The 18,399-nt window shown below is 49.0% G+C and overlaps 9 protein-coding genes across 11 annotated transcripts; 5 read left to right on the top strand and 4 right to left on the bottom strand.

Annotated features, from left to right (window-relative positions):
- Window positions 1-629: 629 nt before the first annotated feature.
- Window positions 630-2,485, top strand: ONS95_009420 (uncharacterized protein; the record flags this gene model as incomplete). Its single annotated transcript, XM_058503017.1, has 4 exons — window positions 630-712; window positions 759-1,240; window positions 1,297-1,626; window positions 1,677-2,485. The coding sequence occupies 4 exons, from the start codon at window positions 630-632 to the stop codon at window positions 2,483-2,485; spliced, it is 1,704 nt and encodes a 567-aa protein (XP_058361950.1).
- A 965-nt stretch (window positions 2,486-3,450) lies between these two features.
- ONS95_009419 (uncharacterized protein) lies at window positions 3,451-5,031 on the top strand (the record flags this gene model as incomplete). The annotated part of the gene is made up of 2 exons (XM_058503016.1): window positions 3,451-3,824; window positions 3,888-5,031. 2 exons carry the CDS (start codon window positions 3,451-3,453, stop codon window positions 5,029-5,031), a joined length of 1,518 nt encoding a protein of 505 aa, XP_058361949.1.
- A 248-nt stretch (window positions 5,032-5,279) lies between these two features.
- Window positions 5,280-8,614, bottom strand: ONS95_009418 (uncharacterized protein; the record flags this gene model as incomplete). The annotated part of the gene is made up of 1 exon (XM_058503015.1): window positions 5,280-8,614. Exon 1 carries the CDS (start codon window positions 7,869-7,871, stop codon window positions 5,280-5,282), a length of 2,592 nt encoding a protein of 863 aa, XP_058361948.1. The 5' UTR covers window positions 7,872-8,614.
- PAP1 (polynucleotide adenylyltransferase) lies at window positions 8,615-11,253 on the bottom strand. Of its 2 annotated transcripts, XM_058503013.1 has the most exons (7): window positions 11,045-11,253; window positions 10,244-10,982; window positions 9,612-10,191; window positions 9,424-9,535; window positions 9,282-9,375; window positions 9,110-9,170; window positions 8,615-9,048 (listed from the first exon to the last, which is right to left on the bottom strand). In XM_058503013.1, exons 1-6 carry the CDS (start codon window positions 11,191-11,193, stop codon window positions 9,114-9,116), a joined length of 1,731 nt encoding a protein of 576 aa, XP_058361946.1. In that variant the 5' UTR covers window positions 11,194-11,253; the 3' UTR covers window positions 8,615-9,048; window positions 9,110-9,113. The 2 variants fall into 2 exon arrangements, with proteins under 2 accessions (XP_058361946.1, XP_058361947.1); XM_058503014.1 differs by having other exon boundaries at window positions 8,615-9,375; window positions 11,045-11,228.
- A 205-nt stretch (window positions 11,254-11,458) lies between these two features.
- Window positions 11,459-12,955, top strand: ONS95_009416 (uncharacterized protein; the record flags this gene model as incomplete). Its single annotated transcript, XM_058503012.1, has 3 exons — window positions 11,459-11,577; window positions 11,799-12,727; window positions 12,777-12,955. 3 exons carry the CDS (start codon window positions 11,459-11,461, stop codon window positions 12,953-12,955), a joined length of 1,227 nt encoding a protein of 408 aa, XP_058361945.1.
- Window positions 12,956-12,965: 10 nt separating this feature from the next.
- ONS95_009415 (uncharacterized protein) lies at window positions 12,966-14,342 on the bottom strand. The gene is made up of 3 exons (XM_058503011.1): window positions 13,938-14,342; window positions 13,563-13,877; window positions 12,966-13,491 (listed from the first exon to the last, which is right to left on the bottom strand). The coding sequence occupies exons 1-3, from the start codon at window positions 14,048-14,050 to the stop codon at window positions 13,044-13,046; spliced, it is 876 nt and encodes a 291-aa protein (XP_058361944.1). The 5' UTR covers window positions 14,051-14,342; the 3' UTR covers window positions 12,966-13,043.
- ONS95_009414 (uncharacterized protein) lies at window positions 14,343-15,774 on the bottom strand. 2 transcript variants are annotated; one of them, XM_058503009.1, is made up of 3 exons: window positions 15,487-15,774; window positions 14,634-15,429; window positions 14,343-14,585 (listed from the first exon to the last, which is right to left on the bottom strand). In XM_058503009.1, the coding sequence occupies exons 1-3, from the start codon at window positions 15,531-15,533 to the stop codon at window positions 14,439-14,441; spliced, it is 990 nt and encodes a 329-aa protein (XP_058361942.1). In that variant the 5' UTR covers window positions 15,534-15,774; the 3' UTR covers window positions 14,343-14,438. The 2 variants fall into 2 exon arrangements, with proteins under 2 accessions (XP_058361942.1, XP_058361943.1); XM_058503010.1 differs by having other exon boundaries at window positions 14,634-15,774.
- Window positions 15,775-17,359, top strand: ONS95_009413 (uncharacterized protein). The gene is made up of 4 exons (XM_058503008.1): window positions 15,775-15,884; window positions 15,970-16,148; window positions 16,195-16,797; window positions 16,846-17,359. The coding sequence occupies exons 2-4, from the start codon at window positions 16,010-16,012 to the stop codon at window positions 17,259-17,261; spliced, it is 1,158 nt and encodes a 385-aa protein (XP_058361941.1). The 5' UTR covers window positions 15,775-15,884; window positions 15,970-16,009; the 3' UTR covers window positions 17,262-17,359.
- Window positions 17,360-17,726: 367 nt separating this feature from the next.
- Window positions 17,727-18,224, top strand: ONS95_009412 (uncharacterized protein; the record flags this gene model as incomplete). Its single annotated transcript, XM_058503007.1, has 2 exons — window positions 17,727-17,927; window positions 17,982-18,224. The coding sequence occupies 2 exons, from the start codon at window positions 17,727-17,729 to the stop codon at window positions 18,222-18,224; spliced, it is 444 nt and encodes a 147-aa protein (XP_058361940.1).
- Window positions 18,225-18,399: the final 175 nt, after the last annotated feature.

The following is an 18,399-nucleotide window of genomic DNA, read 5'->3' as shown; positions in this document are numbered from 1 at the left end:
TAAACAAGGCGTAATCCTCCATATGAGGAACTTTGTTTTCGCTCCCGACTAGGCGTACCTATGGAAGCGAGATACTCGCAACTGCTTGAAGGTCACTGTCAACTTCTAACCTCTTGGTGGCCCGATAGTCTGTTCCCAGGAATAGAAAAGTTTAAGCTTAAAGTATGATCACCATAGGACTTTGGACCCTGGGACAGGGGTGCTGATGCTCACGTAAGCTGGGCTAAATTGTCAACGGTCTCTGATTCGTCAGCTCGTGTAGCACTCACTCTTATTTGTCCCAATCAGTGTCGTCGCTCTTGGTGATCCTGGATTTCACCTGTTGCTCAGCCTTGAAAAGAGGTGCAACAGTGGCTCAGCCAAATCGCGTCCACCATGCAAGCTTCTGCTCTGCCGCGAAGCTTCACAAATGCAAGGTTCAAAGCTCGACTGTGCCGCAGATGGATCGCCGTCTGTAGCCTGTTGATGATAGGCGTCATTTAAGCATACTTTCCCTATCTTACCCCATTCCTCTCTTCATCGCTCATTTACTATATGTTCATGGTGCTGTGCTTTCTCTACTCATTCTAGAAGCTTCAACTTGATACCCCCTTTTGTTGTTCCAAAGACATTCAAGAGACAGAGGCAAGATGGCAGACCAAGTAACCCAGACTCAAGTGAAACGAAGGAGACAGTGTGGTCCCAAGACGAGGACGGGCTGCCAAACCTGCAAGTAAGGATCCCTCAACTCCTCAGCTACAGCTACTGACCCTACTCAGAGTCCGCAGAATCAAATGTGACGAAGCCAAACCCCACTGCAAGCGCTGCACCAGTACCGGTCGAAAATGCGATGGCTACCTCCCCGAATTTGCTCTTTCGAATCCCCACTCCAATTCCGGCACCCTTATTCAGCGATTGCCAGCTCTCCTCCCTGGAAGTGCCCAAGAGAAGCGCGGATTCCAATACTTCATATCACAAACGGGAGCAGAGTTGACAGGGTTCTACTCCTCTGATTTCTGGGAAAGGCTTGTCCTGCAAGCAAGCGCCGCGGAGCCTAGTCTTCGACATGCTGTTATTGCCATCGGGTCTATACATGAGGAATTTGCGAATCGGAAGCTCACTTATGGCACAGGCGAGGTCAGCAAAGGACATGCATTTGCAGTAAACCAATATGTGAAAGCAATTGGTCATTTGAGAAGATCGCTAGCAGATGGGACTCAAGCACCGATAACGGCTCTGATGTCGTGTATTCTGTTCGTCTGTAAGTCATGGCCATCGGACAGCTTGGTTCTGAATCTAGGGGACTCATGAATACAGGCTTCGACTCCTTGAGGGGACACTTCGTATCGGCCATGGCACATCTACAGAGCGGACTCAAGATCTTACGCGACTTGAAAACGAAATCTGCAGCGGACGAGCATGCAATTACTACGGAAATCGCACCTCTGTTCTTACGGCTTAGTATCCAAGCCATTTTGTTCATAGACACACGGCCCACACCAGAGCGGAGGAAAATGGTTGTCGAGCTAGCTCATGTGAGCTCGAGAACGATGCCAATACCCGAAGTTTTCAAGACGCTTGATGAAGCGAGGAACTCTATGAATGTAGTTGCCAATTCGCTCTTTAGAATGACTTACTTGTGCGATGGTATGTAAATGGCGAATAGGGTCGATGAGACAAAGCACTAACTGCCAAAGGTTCCCTATCCATGTGCGAACAGCCACTTGAAGCTTTTGACCTTTTCCAAAAGTATGCAGAAGATAACCAACGTTGGAATTCCGCATTTGAGCGTTTTATGCGAGCCAAATCTGCCTCCCTCGACAATCGCGAGCTTCGAGGAGCAGCATTGCTGAAAATCCATCATCTGACCGCCCAGATAATATCCGCGATGGTACCCGATGCTACCGATTCTCGACCGCTGTCTGCGGCCATGAACGACTCGTTTTTATTCAGAAAGCACACGGACGAATTCAGAATCATCACGAATCTTTGTAGATCCTTGATTGCCACTGAAGAGCAGGATATCAAGAACGGCAAGACGGCCGCTACTTTCTCGACAGACTTGGGGATAGTGGGACCCTTGTACTATGTCTGTATAAGATGTCAGGATCAGCAGATCAAGACGCTCGCTATTGATCTCTTGAGTCGCTGCCCACGAAGAGAAGGAATGTGGGACAGCGAGTCGGGTGTGAAAATGATTAAGGAGTGGTGGGAGTTAGAGAAAATTCATCTACGCACGACCGGCGAGGAAGACACCGTTCCAAGAATACTGATGAACGATGTTGTGCAAATGGAGTTTGGCGACGGCATGAAATGGGAGTGGAAGTTGAAAAATCCATTGGGTATGATGACACCCAATTCGATGAGTGCGAGTATGGTCAGCACTCCTGGAGATGATTGGATGAGCTTCCTCGAGGACGATAGTTGGTATACTGGTTCATTTTTGATGCCAGATACGTCCAGCGAGAGCGGGTTCTCTGGGATGGGACAGGATGGAGGAACATGATATAGAAATACCCAAGACTTGTCAAGATGATTGGAAATACGTTTCTTTTCTCAGGTGTTGTTGAAAAGCATACATAGATTACCGGAACAAGGGAATCACTGCGAAGATCTGACAAGCCCATCCGACGTCAGCCTGCCACAGTCTCAAATCAGCCCTATGCTAGCCCCACGGCCCATCTGACTGTCCACAAAAGCTTCTAGAAGCCATCACAATGTCCAAATAAGGTATCTACTGTCCCCAAGAGAACCCGGACTCCAAATCAGCCTCGCGAACCTCGGAACAAAATCAATCAGTTGTTCTGTCCCGCTGCGCTGGACCCCTCATCCAAGCTCTCGATCTACACAATAAACGATTATTGGATCTCCATAGCCCCGCTGGGTCGATAAACATCTTGGCACCACCCACCACGCTCCCGCAGCGAGATGCCAAGGAAGGTGTTATTGTGATTCGCTCAGGGGGCTTTCAGCTCGCTAAGCGAATGTCTCACTGCCCCAAAACCTCACTATGGCGGCTTGCCTATTTCCAGCTCCCGTCAAGCAGCCTGCCCTTGCACAAGTGCAACTCATGTGCAAGTGCAGCCAGGGACTTGTCCTGAGAACGGGGATCTGTTTGTCTATCTTTCTCAAGTGTGAGAGATGATAGGTTCCGCTGGTGCCCTTTGGAATCCTTCCAACTTAGTCTCCAATCACCTCCACTTTGCAGACGGGAGAGCCTCATGTCCCGCATTGGGATGAAAGATGGCGTTTTTAAGAACAACGCGGTCCACCCAGCTGAAGACATGGCGTCGGGGAGAGTCATGAGCCAGCGAATGGAAGAAGTCGTCCCCTCAGCTCATTTCCATACATAGGTAAGCTATGCCCATGTACGACTTCGGCTCTCTTTCCTTTGGGTGCGATCCTTATCGTCATCAATTGTTGTCAAGAACTGTTGAATTTGTCTTTTGGTGTCGTGATCGATTTCCGGCCATGGCCTCACTCCTGCGATATACAGCTATAGCAGCGCTGGCATCTTCAGTGAGCGGCTTCGCGATTGGCGCATTCCCTACACAGACTCTCGCAGATGGATACGGACAGGTCTTTCTCCAGCCTACAGCTGCTCCTTCGGTGGAGTTGGTCAAGCAGAAATTGAAGCAGAGGGCATTGACGAACATTTGTACCGAGTGGACAATTCCTGGGGGGTTCGGGCAGCCACAATGTGTTAATTCACAGACATGTCTTTTCCAGACTGTGAATGGCAGGTTATATGAGGGATGTGGACAGACGAGTATAGCATACGATTGGATCACCCAGTGTTGGAATTATCCTCAATCAGGAGTTCCGCCAAAGTCTGAGATTTTCTGGTGAGAATCAAAGCCATATCCAACTGTCGTCAATATGTCCAAAATATTCTAACAATATAACAGTCCCGCGGAAGAGCCATACTGCGGCTTCTTCGGATTCGATTTTGGCTCCGGATTTACAGCCTACAACTTTGGCTGCTCAACCAGCGCCTACGGCCTCATCGTCACGCGCATAGAAACCGATGGCTTCAATTCCAGCGACACGACCACTACCGATGAGTCCTTCGCAACGCCTGATCCAACAGCCACCGAAACATCCACACCTGCCACACCCACTATCTTCGTAGGCGGCTCCGATTCAACAAGCACACCTTCTTCATCTCCCAGACCGACGCCCTCGCCAAACAAACACTCCAAAAAGCCCATTGGAGCCATCGTCGGCGGCGCAGTAGGCGGCGTCGCAGTCCTCGCGCTCCTAGCTTTCCTCCTCTGGTTCTGCCTACGCAAACGCAAGCAAAAGCGTGCCGAGTCTGCAGCTGCTCAAGCACGTATACAGAACGAGCAAGCGAGCGCATTGACTGCATACGGCATGAACAACAACAATGTAGCGGAAATAGGAGGGGCCATGAAGCCCGCTACTGCTTATGGCGCTTCTCAGCAGCTGCAACAACAGCAGCAGCATCCAGCTATGGGTGTATATCCTGAGAAACAGACGGCTGGGGTGGGAACCCAGGAGGTGTATAGACCTGCTTTGGGAGGACACTTGTCGAGCGGCGGGGAGAATACTAATACGCAATCGAGTGTTAATGGATATCCACCATCTCAATCTCCCCCACCAGTCTATACCAATCCTTCATCGACGCTCATCCCCAGCCCACCGAGCCAATACAGCGAACTCGCTCAAGACCAGACGCAACGGCGAGCAAGTAACCTCAGCAGTCAAGGCGGCGTCAGTCCCATGGGTTCAGGCTTCTCCCCCCCACAAGGGCAATCGCATTCCCCGATGGTGATGCAGAGTCCTCCTCCTCCTGCTGCTGCTGCTACTATGGGAACCGTGAATGAATTAGGGACGCATAGCGAGGTGAATGAGTTAGGTGGTGAGAATCGCGGGAGTTGGAATGTTCCGCCTGGGGTGCAGGAGATGGGTGGCGGGCAGTCGAGTTCGGGGGGTATTGCGAGGAGACCTGTGGGTGGGGGGACGAGGAGGAGTCAGGTGGATATGAATGGAGCGCCGTTGAGCGAGGAGTTTAGGCATGAATTGCAATAGTTGCGAGTGTTGTGGGTCGTGTTGCGCCTGATATATGGAATTAGGATGTGTCCTTGGAACGTGGAGAGGCACTGGCACATGCCATGATGAATTGTATGTATCGGATTATTGGCATCCCTGACGATTATTATCTAGGTAATTGATAAGAAAATACCCACCCAAATTGGTGGTGTGGAGCACGGATGTAGAGTGTTATCGTTTGATAAATATGTATATACGTATAATTCATCGAAGACTATTATCGGTGATTAATTATTTGACCTCTTCATATCTTTCGTTTTCATCTCTCCACCGCCCTCTCCCGTCTTGCCCTTGCCATCATTTCCGTACCCCTCAACATTCATATCTCGCATCGCCTTCTCAACCATCTGTACCGCCTCTAAGCATACATCGCTGCCAGTCCTCCAAGCCCGCAACTGCACGCCTTGTCCATCAAGGATGTCTTTGGCTCGCTTCCACCGTCTTCGCCACAAGTCGAGCTTCTTGTTGACGGGCACACCGTTGTTCGGCCGCTCGTCATCTGATGTGTCAGTACTGTTCCAGGACATCCGTTTTGTCATAGCCGCTGCTGCTGGACCGACTGAGCCTGTTCCCCGTCTCGGGGGTGGAGGTGGTTTCTCTTGTGATGAAAGGGAGGAACTTTCGGAGAGTGGGCCGTGAGAATAGCCAGGCAGGTGAGATCTGACTTCTGGCAGGGAGTTGTAAGCTGCAGCTACCTTATTGCGTGCACTTGTGAGATACGAATCCTCTTCGGGTGATTTCAGATCTGTTGAACTAGTTGCCTGGGAGAGTGGGTGAGATTGTGTACCCTCTCGACTGCCATTTGGCCGACGAGGCTTAGGTGGTGGAGGTGGAGAACCCTTCGTTTTGGGCAGAGCAGGCTCGGATGATGAGCCGGAGGTTGATACACCTCGTAGTCCTGCAGGTTTTACAGGACGAGGAGGCGGTACACGAGGGCTTATGCCTTCAGGAGCAGATTTCCTCCTTGGGGAGTCTAGACCCTCAAAATCCGAGGCAGATCTGGGCATGACTCTTCTATGGGATTCATGTATATCTACTTGCTGAGGCTCATCGTCGAAATCGATCAATTTGCCCATAGCTGGGCCAGTGCTGGTCTGGGGAGCTACTTCTGTAGCAACTCTTGGTGGGAGGGTGGGGCGTCTTTCCGCCGAATCCAACGAGATTGTGGATGTTGTTTTGCGACTATCCCATGATTCAGTTCGCGATGGGTCAGCTCGACCTCTTCGTCGATCACCGCTCAATGGTCCCATAGAAGAGTCGAAGAACCCTTGGTTCCCAGGGCTGGTAACATCGCGGATGAAAATAGCCAAGATTTTGCCAGGATGTGCAAGAGCTACATCGGTGTAGACTTCCAGGTCTGCTTCTCCACTGTCTCCTATCAGGATGAATTTACGTTCTGGAAAGTCTTTCATGATCCTCTCAAGGGTTCCCTTCTTTCTCTCGGCCACAGGCTCAAATATCCCCTGTAACATTCCACTATACTGCTTCAAGTGATAGGATCCAGGTGGTAAACCTGCCTTTCGGAAAAAACTGACCAGAACCGGGAACAGCTGCCAGGGAGAATTTGAAACATAATGAACCCCAACTCCCATGTCATACATGGTGTTGTACCACTCTTTCACGCCATCAATTGTCAGATCTGCTAGATCTCGAATGAAGGCATTCCTGAATATCTCTCTTGGCCCACCACCGATGGACGAATGCTTAATAGTATCGTCAACATCACTGATAAGACTGACTCCCTTCGGCTGGGTTATCTTGACTTCTTCCGTTGCCGAGAGATGTTCCGAGGCCAATACTCTCACATGAGTCGGGACAAAGTCTAGAGCAGCTCTCATAATAAAATGACCAGCGTCATTGGTCGTGACCGTACGAGACACAGAAGTCTTCTCATCATAGAAAAATACTGTAATAGGGGTAGATACTAATGGATTCGTCAAGAATGGCTTCAGCCGTGCCATGAGATGTGTGTTTGCGGCCAGCAACTCCGTCGTTGTCATGTCAGAAGGTTGATTCCATGATTGTCGCTTGCTAAGGTGTCCAGGACCCGGTGGTTCAGCTGATCCTAGCGGAGTATGTGTCCCAGATCTGATTTTGTCGCCATATATGCTTTCATCGTCCGAGTCCTCCCTCGGCTTCTCACTGTATCGACCCTGAGCCGCAGCCTTCTTTTCTCCTCGACCTCTCCTCAAGATCTCGTCCGCCTCACGAGCAATCCTTTCTTCATCGCGGCGAGCCTCGTGTTCCTGGTGCCTTGCAATCAATGATGGTGCAGCATCTGGACTATTGTCTCTATTCGGGTCCTTTGGTGCTGGAATTCCACTCAATTGTCGAGCGAGGCCAATCAACAACCTGTTCTTCCTTGTCATTGGTCCTCTATGGGGGGAGTATATCCAGCCTCGAACATCAACATCTACTACTGCTCTATCATCCTCAAACTTTTGCCATTCCCTAGCCCAGTATTCTGCATCAGCAGGTCCATCAGCGCTCATCTCACTCCCACTACTATCTCTCCGAACCGGATTTGAGGCTGGATCAGGAGGCTGTTGCCTGACATGCTTCTTTGCATAAGATGGAAACAAAATGAGTTGCTCGTCCCCATGCGACACTATTGCAACATCCGGGAAAGATCCCGGAATCCCCTTGGTATCATCGCCAAAGTCCCCGTTCGCAGAACCCCATCTCTCCGAGTAGGACTGTTGGTATGACTGCCTTAAATCATTCGCAGCCTTCAGATATCCCGCCAGTTTCTTTCTCCTTGAGCCACTTTCTCTCTCGCCACCAACCTCAACTGAGCCGTTACCAGGCAAACCAGACATGGTCAGCTTAGATCGTCCTCCAGTCTCATTGTTCTTCGGCACGCCAAAGATTCTGCTGCCCCGCCTGCGGAGGATATCGACAATCCGTGTCCCTGCGACTCTTTTCTCTTGATGTCGTTTCTGGCGCTTGACGATGAAGCTGAAAATCCGCGACTGCGCTCGAAGCTTATAGTATGGAAGTGTATCGAAAGGGAAGGTGGTAAGTCTGTCGCGCGCGGTCTGTCGAGGGTGTGGGAATAGGTAGCGGAAGAGACTCTGGCGATGATGAGGATGCCCAGCTCTTGGTCGAAGTGGTGGAGGCGCCAGTTTCGGTGAAGGATAGGTATGAGGCTATGGGCAGGTAGGTAGAGTTGGATCACAGGGAAGCTTCGTTGGAGGGGACTTGGAGCTAGCGCTTATCAACGACTGATGACATTTATGGCGGAGAGACTTGGATGGCTTCGTTCTTTGCAATGGAAACAAATCAACCTCGATGGTCTGTATTATGGATTTGTAGCTCTTGCAGATGTGAACAGAAGAGAAGAATGATGTGGTCCAAAGGAGTAATTAGTCGAGTGCTGGCTGATGCCAAGAGGCTGCCTGTGAAGTAGTCCTCGGTCTGGGCTCTGACGTAGCTTCGCCGAGCGTCATCAGACCCTGGCCCAAATACACCTTCCCCTTCGCTCCAGAGACCTGGTAAACAACAAACAGGCGAGCCTTCTAGCTGCTGTTCCCATCCCAGCTTCGACTCCTTCAGTTTTGGAAAGGATAGAACACCCAAGATCTTCATTGTTCTTCATGGTTTCAAGGGAGGCTTTTCTTGTCTTTTGGCAAGAGACCGTAGTCTCAAAAAATCATTTATTGGTAACTAGATTACACGGGCTTCTAAGCCATCCATAGCCAACGCCTCTTCGCCTGTCGCTTTGTGACGATGTATGTCATTCCGAAGTCCTCGCTGTCTATGAACGCCTATCATGGATGCGCCAGGTTGAGAATCATCTCACGCCTGTATGTGTATCAAAGTTTTTGGTCACAAGATTCCCCTAGAAACAAAACAGGGTGTGAAGGGGACGAAGGTCTTACTAGAGCAATTCTCAGCTCCAATGCCTGCCGGAACTGCTTTTGTTAGTAGTCCAGAATGTTTTTTTGGAATGCGAGTGTGGCAATCGAGTTGTAATGGCGAAGGGAAGTCCAAAGCCTGCCGTTAGACATCTGGTCAACGAGAGGGAGGAGGTAAAGAAGGTGGGGTGAATTCGCACAGATTTATCCTGCTGCAACTACCGAAGTTTGCTGTCTCTTTGATGCTGGCTGCGCCGAATCCTAGTAGAAGTTAGTTCTGCCCTGTGCCAAACCCACAACCAGTGCAGGTCTTTGGAAAATATAACGCCCAGCTGTGGTCAGTTCCAACTAGGCATGGGAGAAGCTACATACGTCGGCTGAAGTACGTTTGTTCGACTGCTTCTTCTTCTGTGGTTTCGTAGGCTTCACTTCGCCGTCCTCGAACAAATCTTCGGGGAGATCGTAACTGTAACGGAGGTCAATTACTGCTGTAAATACCTCCAAGCACACTTACTTCTTCGTATGAGCAACATGCAATGCACTAACATTGCTGTCATACAAGTCCCAGCTGGCGCATGTATTCTTGAAGTCGTCAACTTGCCAGGAAAGATCGAGAGATTTAGCACCTAAATATATTAGCAGATGGGTGGCACACTCCATACCAAGCGTTTGCAGGCCCAGAAAACACCGCTTTGAACTCACCTTCGTGAAGCTCCAGTCCGATGTAGTGAGTTGTCGTGTATACCATTGTGATCTTGTCGTCCTCATTCTCCTCTTCTCCGTTGCTAGTGCCATCCTTCACCATACCACCTGCAGCTAGACCATGGCCAGTTGTTGCAGTCCCCATGTCTTTGGCATAGTATTCCAGACTTCCACCTTTGACTGCATCGACTTGCTCCTCGGTTCGGCACCTGTGGGCTCTGTTGAAACCCTTGTTGAATGGGTGGGCTATCGCAACCGAAGTCTGCTCTGTAAGCCTGCCGACTATCAATCTGACCTTCGATTCCACCCAACCCGACCATGTCGTCTGCATGTCCTTCGTGGTACTAGCAGTAATAATGCATAGGTAGTACTTATAGCTATTGGTAAAAAATGTATGTTTCTCGAAAAGGTCCTTCCACTTCGCCTTGCCGGCCATCACCCGATCAGCAATATCACCACCGCGCTTCAACTCATTCTGCAGGACCGCCATTGTAGATCGAGTAACGTTGTGTGTAGTGCACATTGAGGGATAGGCTGGAGTGATAATGGGCATGATGTGTCTTCTGTCAGTACCGCTGTTCTGCGAAAAGTAAGCATGCGTTTGGTTTGGCCCGCAGAACGAAATGTCATACCTTTGGATTCCAGACCTGGAGGTTCAGCTTGCCGGTTTCAATCTGCTTCAACAAGACTGGTTGAGGCCATGGCCACTTGTCTACGATCTTGAAGAACTTCATAATGATTGTTGAACCTGTGGCCTTAGGATAAAGCTGGCAGACGCGCGCAACCAGGATTGCCCACGCCACACCTCCCGGGAAGCCATAAACATTACCAGCAATTGCACGCCGGGCGCTCCAGAGCTTAATTGTCCGCAGGGCTGTTCTAAAGACGTTTGGCTGGGGAACTAAACTTAACATCTCATCTGCCACACGCACACCATTGAGTGAGCGAGTTTCTATAGGATCCAGTCCACGCAGCAAGTCCGAGTCGACAATCTTTAGGTCTCTTGGAATCTGACCGAGTCCTGCGATCCGGCCAAATAAGCAATCCAAGTCAATTCCAGAGTACTTGAATGTCATGATGGGTACATAAGCATCTGGTTTGAGGACTAGTTCCGTGATAGCACCTTCAGGCGCCATCTTGACCAGTACCTCTGGGAACTTCTGGAAGAATTCCTCTTTGGTGATATGTTTAGGAACGACGACGAGAGTATCGATATCAGATCCAGGACCTATGACACCAAGCTTAAAGCTTCCAAAAGTCTCGATCTTTCCTCCCGCGGCTTTTGCGATCGCCTCCGGCTTGCCCTGGGCTCTGGTGACTTGCCTCACAAACTCCTCGGTGATCGACTGAAGGGACTTGAGAACGGCCGATCTAGATGCGAGATGTTATTAGTAGGTGATCAAATATTTATCATGGCAGAAATGTGGCCATACCTCTTCGCAGTCTCTTCTGGATTTTCGTAGTTGTTCTGTCTCTTCAACTCTGTAACAAGATCGTCATTGGCTGCGAGTTCCTGGGCCGTTGGCATAGCAGTCGACAGAGGCCCAGTGACGCCCTGCGCCTTGACGTATTGCGAAGCCATGGCGATGGTCGGGCTGGCGGAAAAGCGAGTTGGGGGTGAAGAGCGAAGAATGAAAGGAAGGGAAGGGAGCGGCGTTTGTTGGTTACTCTCTGAACTTGGAGGGTCGAGCAGGGGTGCGGCGCTAGTGATGGACCATATGTGGTCTAGTGTTGTGTTGATGCAGCAGTACAGGTAGAGGTACAGGTCTGAACCAGCGGCAACGAAGCGAGTCTCAAGAAGTGAGTTCACCTTTCAAACTCTTCACTCAAATTTATAGAAACATGCAATGACATTGGAAATTGATCCTGTTGAAGGCATCATGACCCCAGAGTGGGAGGGGAACGAGGAGACCATCGAGGATCCTGACGAACAAAGGGTATTACTTGCAGCATTGAGCTCTTTTTAGTAAGTCAACAACCATTATTATTTCTACTTTTGCTTTTACATTCTCTTGTTTCCTCTATTTTTCTATAATTAGTATCTCTCAAGTATTTGGTTTGAGGATATTCCTCTGTGATATGTAAGGTAGAAGATCTTATGTCGCTCCAACGATGTGCTTGTCTTATTTATCTCATGTCCTGACAGTCTTGCTTGTCACGGAGATCGTCTACTTACATCACATGCAGCCAATATGCACGAGTCGCTCATTTCAACACCACACATCTCAGGAGACAATCCTTCTATGCTCTCCCAAGAGCTCACCTGGAACTCCTAGCCGCTCCTCCATTCTCCTACCTCGACACTCTGAACGCTGTCGACGACGCCATTGATAGCAATGCGGATCTCTCATTAGCTATCTGGAAGTCAGGAGTTACTTCCTTTGGCATCCCAGATAGAATCACTGCTGCGGACAGTAAAGAGAGTGACTGGCGTGGCAAAGCTACATCTAATGATTTGGAGAAAGCAAGAAGTACGTTGAGACAGTTTTTCCGCGATTGGTCGGCCGAAGGTGCAGCTGAGCGAGAAGCATGTTACGGTCCAGTTATCAAAGCTCTTAAAAGGGAGCAACAATCTCGCCCCGGCCGAAGCCTAAAAGTCTTGGTTCCAGGAGCAGGTCTCGGTCGACTTGTCTTCGACCTTTGCTGTGCCAGTTTCGATACTGAAGGGAATGAGATCAGTTACCACCAGTTGATCGCAAGTTCTTACATACTAAACCATTGTCCGAAAGCACAAGCCCATACACTTTTCCCTTGGGTTCACTCTTTTTCAAATCACAGAACTCGTATCAATCACTTGAAGTCCGTGCTCGTGCCAGACATCCATCCTGCTGCGGCGTTGGGAGCCGTTGAGAAGCCTGGAGAGATGAGTATGAGTGCTTCGGATTTTCTACTCTTATATGGAGACAAGGACCAGAAGGACTCGTTCGATGCAGTGGCTACGGTTTTCTTCCTAGATACGGCTCCAAACGTAATTCGGTACATCGAAGTGATAAAAAACTGTCTGAAGAAAGGAGGCTTACTTGTCAATATTGGGCCTTTGTTATGGCATTTTGAGAACAATGCCCCAGGGACTCATGGGCGCGAGAAAGAATTTCCTAGTGGACAGGAGGCACAAGGTATGATTTCGCTTACCACGCCGTGTTGCACCGCTAATTGTTTACACAGGAATAGCAGACCCAGGTGCTGTAGAATTGACAGATGACGAAGTGGTGGCATTGATCGAGAAATTTGGCTTTGACATTGAGCACAGAGAGTCAGGAATTGCAGCGCCATATATTCAGGATGTAGAAAGCATGTTACAAAACACATACATGGCTACCCACTGGGTTGCAAGGAAGCGATGATACCCTGTATTCCTTATGCTTCTACTCGCCTAGATCTACAGTAAATAGCTCGGTATAGAATAAACAATGCTACAAATATTCATCCAGCTCAAAGCTTAGGCTTATCTTCCAGCCCGGAATTCATTCCCCCTCTTGCCCACACTTCCCCTCCATCAACAGTGACTACCGCACCATTAATATGCGAACTGGCTCTGCTACTCAAGAAAACCACCAGTCCTGCAATATCTTCTGGTTTGCCAAATCTCTTATTCGGATTCCTCGCGGCTGCAGCTTCCGTGCCACCACTCAGCCCAATCAATCCACTGGCCATCTTCGACGGGAAGAATCCTGGCGCAATTGCATTAACCAGAACATGTCTCGGACCAAGTTCAACAGCCAGATTCTTTGCGAGATGGATAGCTGCTGCTTTGGAAGCGGAATATCCAAATGTGGCATTCTTTCCCAAAGAACCGATTCCAATGCCTGCTACGGAAGCTGTGATGATAACTCTTGACGGGTCTTGGATAGATGCGTTCTTCTGCAACATTGGCGCAAACCTGTCCAAAATATCTAATTAGCACTCTGTCCCTCCTCCACCACGCAACCTGCAATTGAGGGCCAGACTTACAATCGAATAGTATTAAACACACTCTTAACATTCAAATCCATCACCTTCCCAAATGCCGAGTCCGGATGCGTATCGAACTCCTCTCCCCATGTAGCACCCGCATTCGCAAACAAGATATCCACATGATCCGTCGTCTTCGCAACCTCGCGCACCAAGTGCTCGACGCCTTCGAACTTCGCACTGTCGGCAGGTACGGAAATGGCCTTTGCGCCGGGGGCGAGATTGGGGAGGGCGTTGAGGGCTTTCACGGCTGCTTCACAGGCAGCGGCTTTGCGGGAGGTGATGTACACTTTGGATGCGCCGGCTTGGAGGAATCTGAAAGGATGTTGTATTAGCTAGGAATATACAGGATTAGTTGCTGCAGAGGAGGAGTACCCAGATGCTGCATGGAGTCCAAGACCACGAGAGCCTCCTGTTACAACGACAACCTTTCCTTTCAGGGAGAAGATGTTGGGGAAGTCTTGGAGCTCGGTGTCGTATTTAGACATCTTGCGTGGCTGATTGAGCTATTAGTCTGAATAAATTTGGGAAAGCAGTAAATTGAACTGATATGTAGTGAAGATGTATGGCAATCGAGAATAGGCAAACTTGGATGAGACCTATAAACATGAAATCGAAGCCCAATTTAATAATCCGGGGATGGATGGCTGTGGGGTATGTAGCTGACAGTCAGATTCAAGCCGAGGCCGAGGCACGACATGGGGTACCCGAGACAGTGGGTGTCAACAGGGAGCTTTGTTATTCCCAGCGAAAAGAAACATAATAGTAAAATATATTTAATGTTCTAGAAAGGTATTCGATGCCACTCTAATGTTGCCTTCCCTCTAATGCATGACCAAATCTATAAACTCTATTTTCCGGCTCATATGGATGGTACTACTGCCCGTTGACCTTTGGCTTGACGAGCTTCTTCGCTTCCTCGTTCTTGACAACCGTCTCCTCAAAGTCCGGTCTAGGAATTTCTGCTCCCTCAGTCGTTCTTCCGTAAGTAATACCTCCTAGTCGACTGACTGGCTTGAGAACCTATTTCATATTAATAGCCGATTTGCAAAAATCACGAGCGGAACTTACAGCAGGGTTAACCTGATTCTTATCGTCATTAAGCGCATCCTCTCTAACCCAAAACCTCGTCCCCTCAATTACTGCTAAAACACCAGTCTTCTTTCCCGGCGTAGCCCGACTCTCGTACTCCTTGGTGAAGTCCAACTTTCCCTCAATCGAGAAAATGGCTTCCTTGACTCTGCTCGCCTTGACAGTCGAACTCGGTGCAGGAGTCAAGCCACTCAACGCCCACTCGCTGTCTCCATATGGCGCATTGATACTGCAAGCGTTGGCCGCCTCGATGAAGTGCTCCGAGATGATATTGATAACGCACTCCTTCGTCTCTGACAGATTCTTCAACGAGTCTTTCGCATTGTCAAAACCACCAGCATATCCAATTGTGAAGAGTGGTGGGTCATGGTTAATGACAGAGAAGTAGCTGAATGGCGCAAGATTGGTACTGCTTCCGTCCTTCGAGCGTGTACTGATGAATCCAATTGGTCTGGGAATGATTCCAGAGATCAAGAGCTTGTAATTGAATACCGCTGGTCTTCCGCTCTCGTAGGGATCAATCTCCACATGTGGGATCTTCAGGCTTGCGCCTCCGTCGTTGGCACCATCGCCGTATTTCCAGTCAGGATTGATGGTCTGCTTGACATTCCATGCAAGTGAATTGTCCCATGGCTGTCGCTCTGCCTCCACACTCTTGAAATCCGGGTGTGGATTCCTCTGGATATGTTTCTCGGCGTCGGCTCGAGACATGGTGAGTGTTGACTTGGAGAAGTTGCGGGTAGCGGGGTTGCGACAGAGGGGTATGAAGAGCTGTCTATTTGAATATCAGTCAAGTTTTGTATTTGGTATTTGGCATAAGTGGGAGACTTGCCGGCAACGGGGTATGCGGTGGATATGTGTTACAGGTCGCAATTGCATTATGGGTACTGCGAATAAATGTTCATCACTAAGCAGACCTGTCCTGTGTTCCACTTCCTACTCTATTTTCTCGAATCAAAAACGTCATGGCTTGGAGGCCGGAATTGACCCCGCGCTTATCGAGAGCTGATAAGGAGCAGCAAAGTGAGGGGCTACACTTCCCAAATAGGAAAGCCTACGTTCTGTTATATATTCTGGAGATAATGCTCATGTCGCATTCTGAACATTAAACTTAATTGTATTCATAATCAACATCTTTGCAAGAAGACCGAATTTCGTTGCCAGGCCTCGTAGACCTCACATTGTCCTAATTTCCGCGGTCTTAGCAAAACCATAGCAACCTCAGGTGGGGTAAGTCCACAATTGGTAATAGAAATGCTGCAAACCAGCTAAACCTTCTTCATCTGCTTAGAAATGCTAAGTAGATATAACATAGTCTTCCTCTTCGAGCAAGGTAGCAGAATCATCGAAGGATCATGGCAGGCGTCCAAACTTTCAAGCTCGGAGACTGGAAACTCCAGTCAGGACAAAGCATCCCGGATGCTGAGATAGCATTCAAGACTTTTGGTGATCCGAAGTCTCCTGCTATCATATATCCATCGTGGTACTCCGGCTGTAAGTCGAACCATCTCCTTGGAAAAAGTTTGCTAATGCCTTGAAGCTATCGCGGACAACGAATGGCTGATTGGAGAGGATCATGTCTTGAATCCAAAGAAGTACTTCATTGTCATCACCGCTCTCTTTGGAAATGGACAATCCACTTCCCCGTCCAATTCCAACATTCGCCCATTTCCAAGAGTCACTTTCTTCGACAACGTGAGAGCTCAGCACACTCTCGTCACGAAGCATCTTGGCATCACGCATGCAAGAGCCGTACTAGGCTGGAGCATGGGAGCAGGACAAACCTACCAATGGGCAACAAGCTATCCTGACTTCATGGATATTATCGTGCCATTCTGTGGTGCCGCGAAAACCTCCCTACATAATCAAGTCTTTCTTGAAGGCGTGAAATCTGCCCTGCTTTCAGCTAAGAAGCACCGATCTGCTGGGTCTTGCGAAGACGGAGTTCTCCCCAAAGGAGAAGAGTATCGCACTTGGACCGCAGAAGAGAAGGAGGCTGGGTTGAAAGCGTTTGGCCGTGTTTATGCTGGGTGGGGTTTCAGTCAAGCTTTCTATCGTGAGAAGCTCTATGAAAGTGTGCTTGGCTTCAAGGACTTAGAGGATTTCATGAAGAACTTCTGGGAGACCTGGGCATTATCTAAAGGTATGTACTCCAAATGAAACGACAAAAATATATGCTGACTCCTTGAAGATCCCGAAAACTTGTTAGTCATGTTGTACACATGGCAATCAGGGGACTGCTCCAAACAAGAACCATACAATGGGGATTTCAAAGCTGCCATGCAAGCTATCAAAGCAAAAGCCCTCGTTCTTCCAGGAAAGACAGACTTGTATTTCCCGTATGTTTATATACTTCAACATCATTGGCGAGAACATAAAGCTAACGAGCATAGACCTGAGGACTCTGAGATTGAAGTTGAGAACATGAAAGAGGGAGTGGGAATTATGGTTCCATTCCCCAGTATCTGGGGACATTGGGCTGGAGGACCTGGAGACAGCAAGGAAGATGTGAAATGGCTTGATGAGAAGCTTCGACAAGTTGGGCTTGGGGATAGTAAGGATGAAGCTGACTGGCTTGCTGAGAAGTTCCAGAACGCGAAGATCTGAGGAACCAAAGTTATTGGAGGACAAGAGATTGCAATACTCCTAGTGTCTTTGGTATCGAAATGACGAATCTGAATCTTGGTTTCCTAACCAAATATGGATGAACATTATTTCCTAGAATATGTGTGAGAATCGTGAGTTCTTGATGTCCTCGAAGTTGAAAACCTGAGCGAAATGGGTTTCATGGTTGTGATTCGTTACTTCTAGAGCACGTACAGCAAGGTTTCGCGCACCCCATCACAGCGCTGTTATTCGTGGTGATGTACACATCTTCTCAAAAGGGAGTAAATGTGCTTTGAGTTTGACTGCCAGAAGAGAAGAGAATCTGGACCAGATTTTGACCAATTTATCATTGTCACGTGGCGAGTCAGGGTTCAAGACACCCCGCGCTAAATTTGAAGCTCATGGAGCTTGTTCTGAGCTTCTCCAACTTCCAAATCTTCGGTCCACACTCAATTCGTATTGAAAATGGCAAAAGAGGCTAATCCAGCGTCAGGCGTGTCAGGGCAGCCTATCCAATTATCATTCCCGCTTCCAAAAGCCCCAGATACAAGAATTCACATCCATCTTACGGTCCAGGCTACCTCCATCCTCTTGTTCTTGATTACGGCTATGAATGGAGACACCTCAACAGTACCACTAGGATCATTTGTCTACGCCCTTCCCGATGTAATGAGCTATTTATCCCACCTAGAATGAATACACATGCTAATAGAACATCAGAGACTGAATCCAGGCCAAACTCTCTCCACCCCTCTTTACACCTACGAATCCTCCGTGGAGTTCACAACACGTCTTGCTAAACTTCTCGCGCGGAAGACAAAGAAGGCTGTCTACGTTGGTAATTCGATAAGCTTTGCGAGTGCTGGGCTAGGCGGCACTGTGGAGGAGGAGATGGAAGGGTTCAAGAAGGTTGTAAAGGTTGTCTTGGACGAAGTTGAAGGTAGACGGGTCAATGGCAGCTGAAGAGGCCATGATTATCTTGGCCAACGAATCATCAAACTCAACGAGGAGTTCCGGATTTTGAACACGGTTTCCACAACGAAGAAGCTTCAACGCTGCGTATCTGGGTGTCACCCGGGCCGGATCGACGGCTACTGGTGTGACGACAGTAGCAAGAAAAGGGTCCAGCAGCTATCCG

This window comes from Cadophora gregata (assembly GCF_030347475.1).
Source record: "Cadophora gregata isolate MNR1 chromosome Unknown scaffold_3, whole genome shotgun sequence".
In the NCBI taxonomy this organism is placed as follows: domain Eukaryota; kingdom Fungi; phylum Ascomycota; class Leotiomycetes; order Helotiales; family Ploettnerulaceae; genus Cadophora; species Cadophora gregata.
Note: the sequence above shows the minus strand (reverse complement) of the source record. Positions and strands in the feature narration are given on the sequence as shown.

Coding starts and splice junctions, on each gene's coding strand:
- PAP1 (XM_058503013.1), bottom strand. CDS start 11,193: ATGGCTTCGCAATACGTCAAGGCGCAGGGCGTCACTGGGCCTCTGTCG. Junction 10,192..10,243: donor TCCAGGTCTGGAATCCAAAG/GTATGACATTTC, acceptor TACTTTTCGCAG/AACAGCGGTACTGACAGAAG. Junction 9,376..9,423: donor CATGTTGCTCATACGAAGAA/GTAAGTGTGCTT, acceptor CCTCCGTTACAG/TTACGATCTCCCCGAAGATT.
- ONS95_009415 (XM_058503011.1), bottom strand. CDS start 14,050: ATGTCTAAATACGACACCGAGCTCCAAGACTTCCCCAACATCTTCTCC. Junction 13,878..13,937: donor GGACTCCATGCAGCATCTGG/GTACTCCTCCTC, acceptor ACATCCTTTCAG/ATTCCTCCAAGCCGGCGCAT. Junction 13,492..13,562: donor GTGTTTAATACTATTCGATT/GTAAGTCTGGCC, acceptor TATTTTGGACAG/GTTTGCGCCAATGTTGCAGA.
- ONS95_009414 (XM_058503009.1), bottom strand. CDS start 15,533: ATGCAATTGCGACCTGTAACACATATCCACCGCATACCCCGTTGCCG. Junction 15,430..15,486: donor CACCGCATACCCCGTTGCCG/GCAAGTCTCCCA, acceptor ATATTCAAATAG/ACAGCTCTTCATACCCCTCT. Junction 14,586..14,633: donor AGAATCAGGTTAACCCTGCT/GTAAGTTCCGCT, acceptor AATATGAAATAG/GTTCTCAAGCCAGTCAGTCG.
- ONS95_009413 (XM_058503008.1), top strand. CDS start 16,010: ATGGCAGGCGTCCAAACTTTCAAGCTCGGAGACTGGAAACTCCAGTCA. Junction 16,149..16,194: donor TCCATCGTGGTACTCCGGCT/GTAAGTCGAACC, acceptor AATGCCTTGAAG/CTATCGCGGACAACGAATGG. Junction 16,798..16,845: donor GACCTGGGCATTATCTAAAG/GTATGTACTCCA, acceptor GACTCCTTGAAG/ATCCCGAAAACTTGTTAGTC.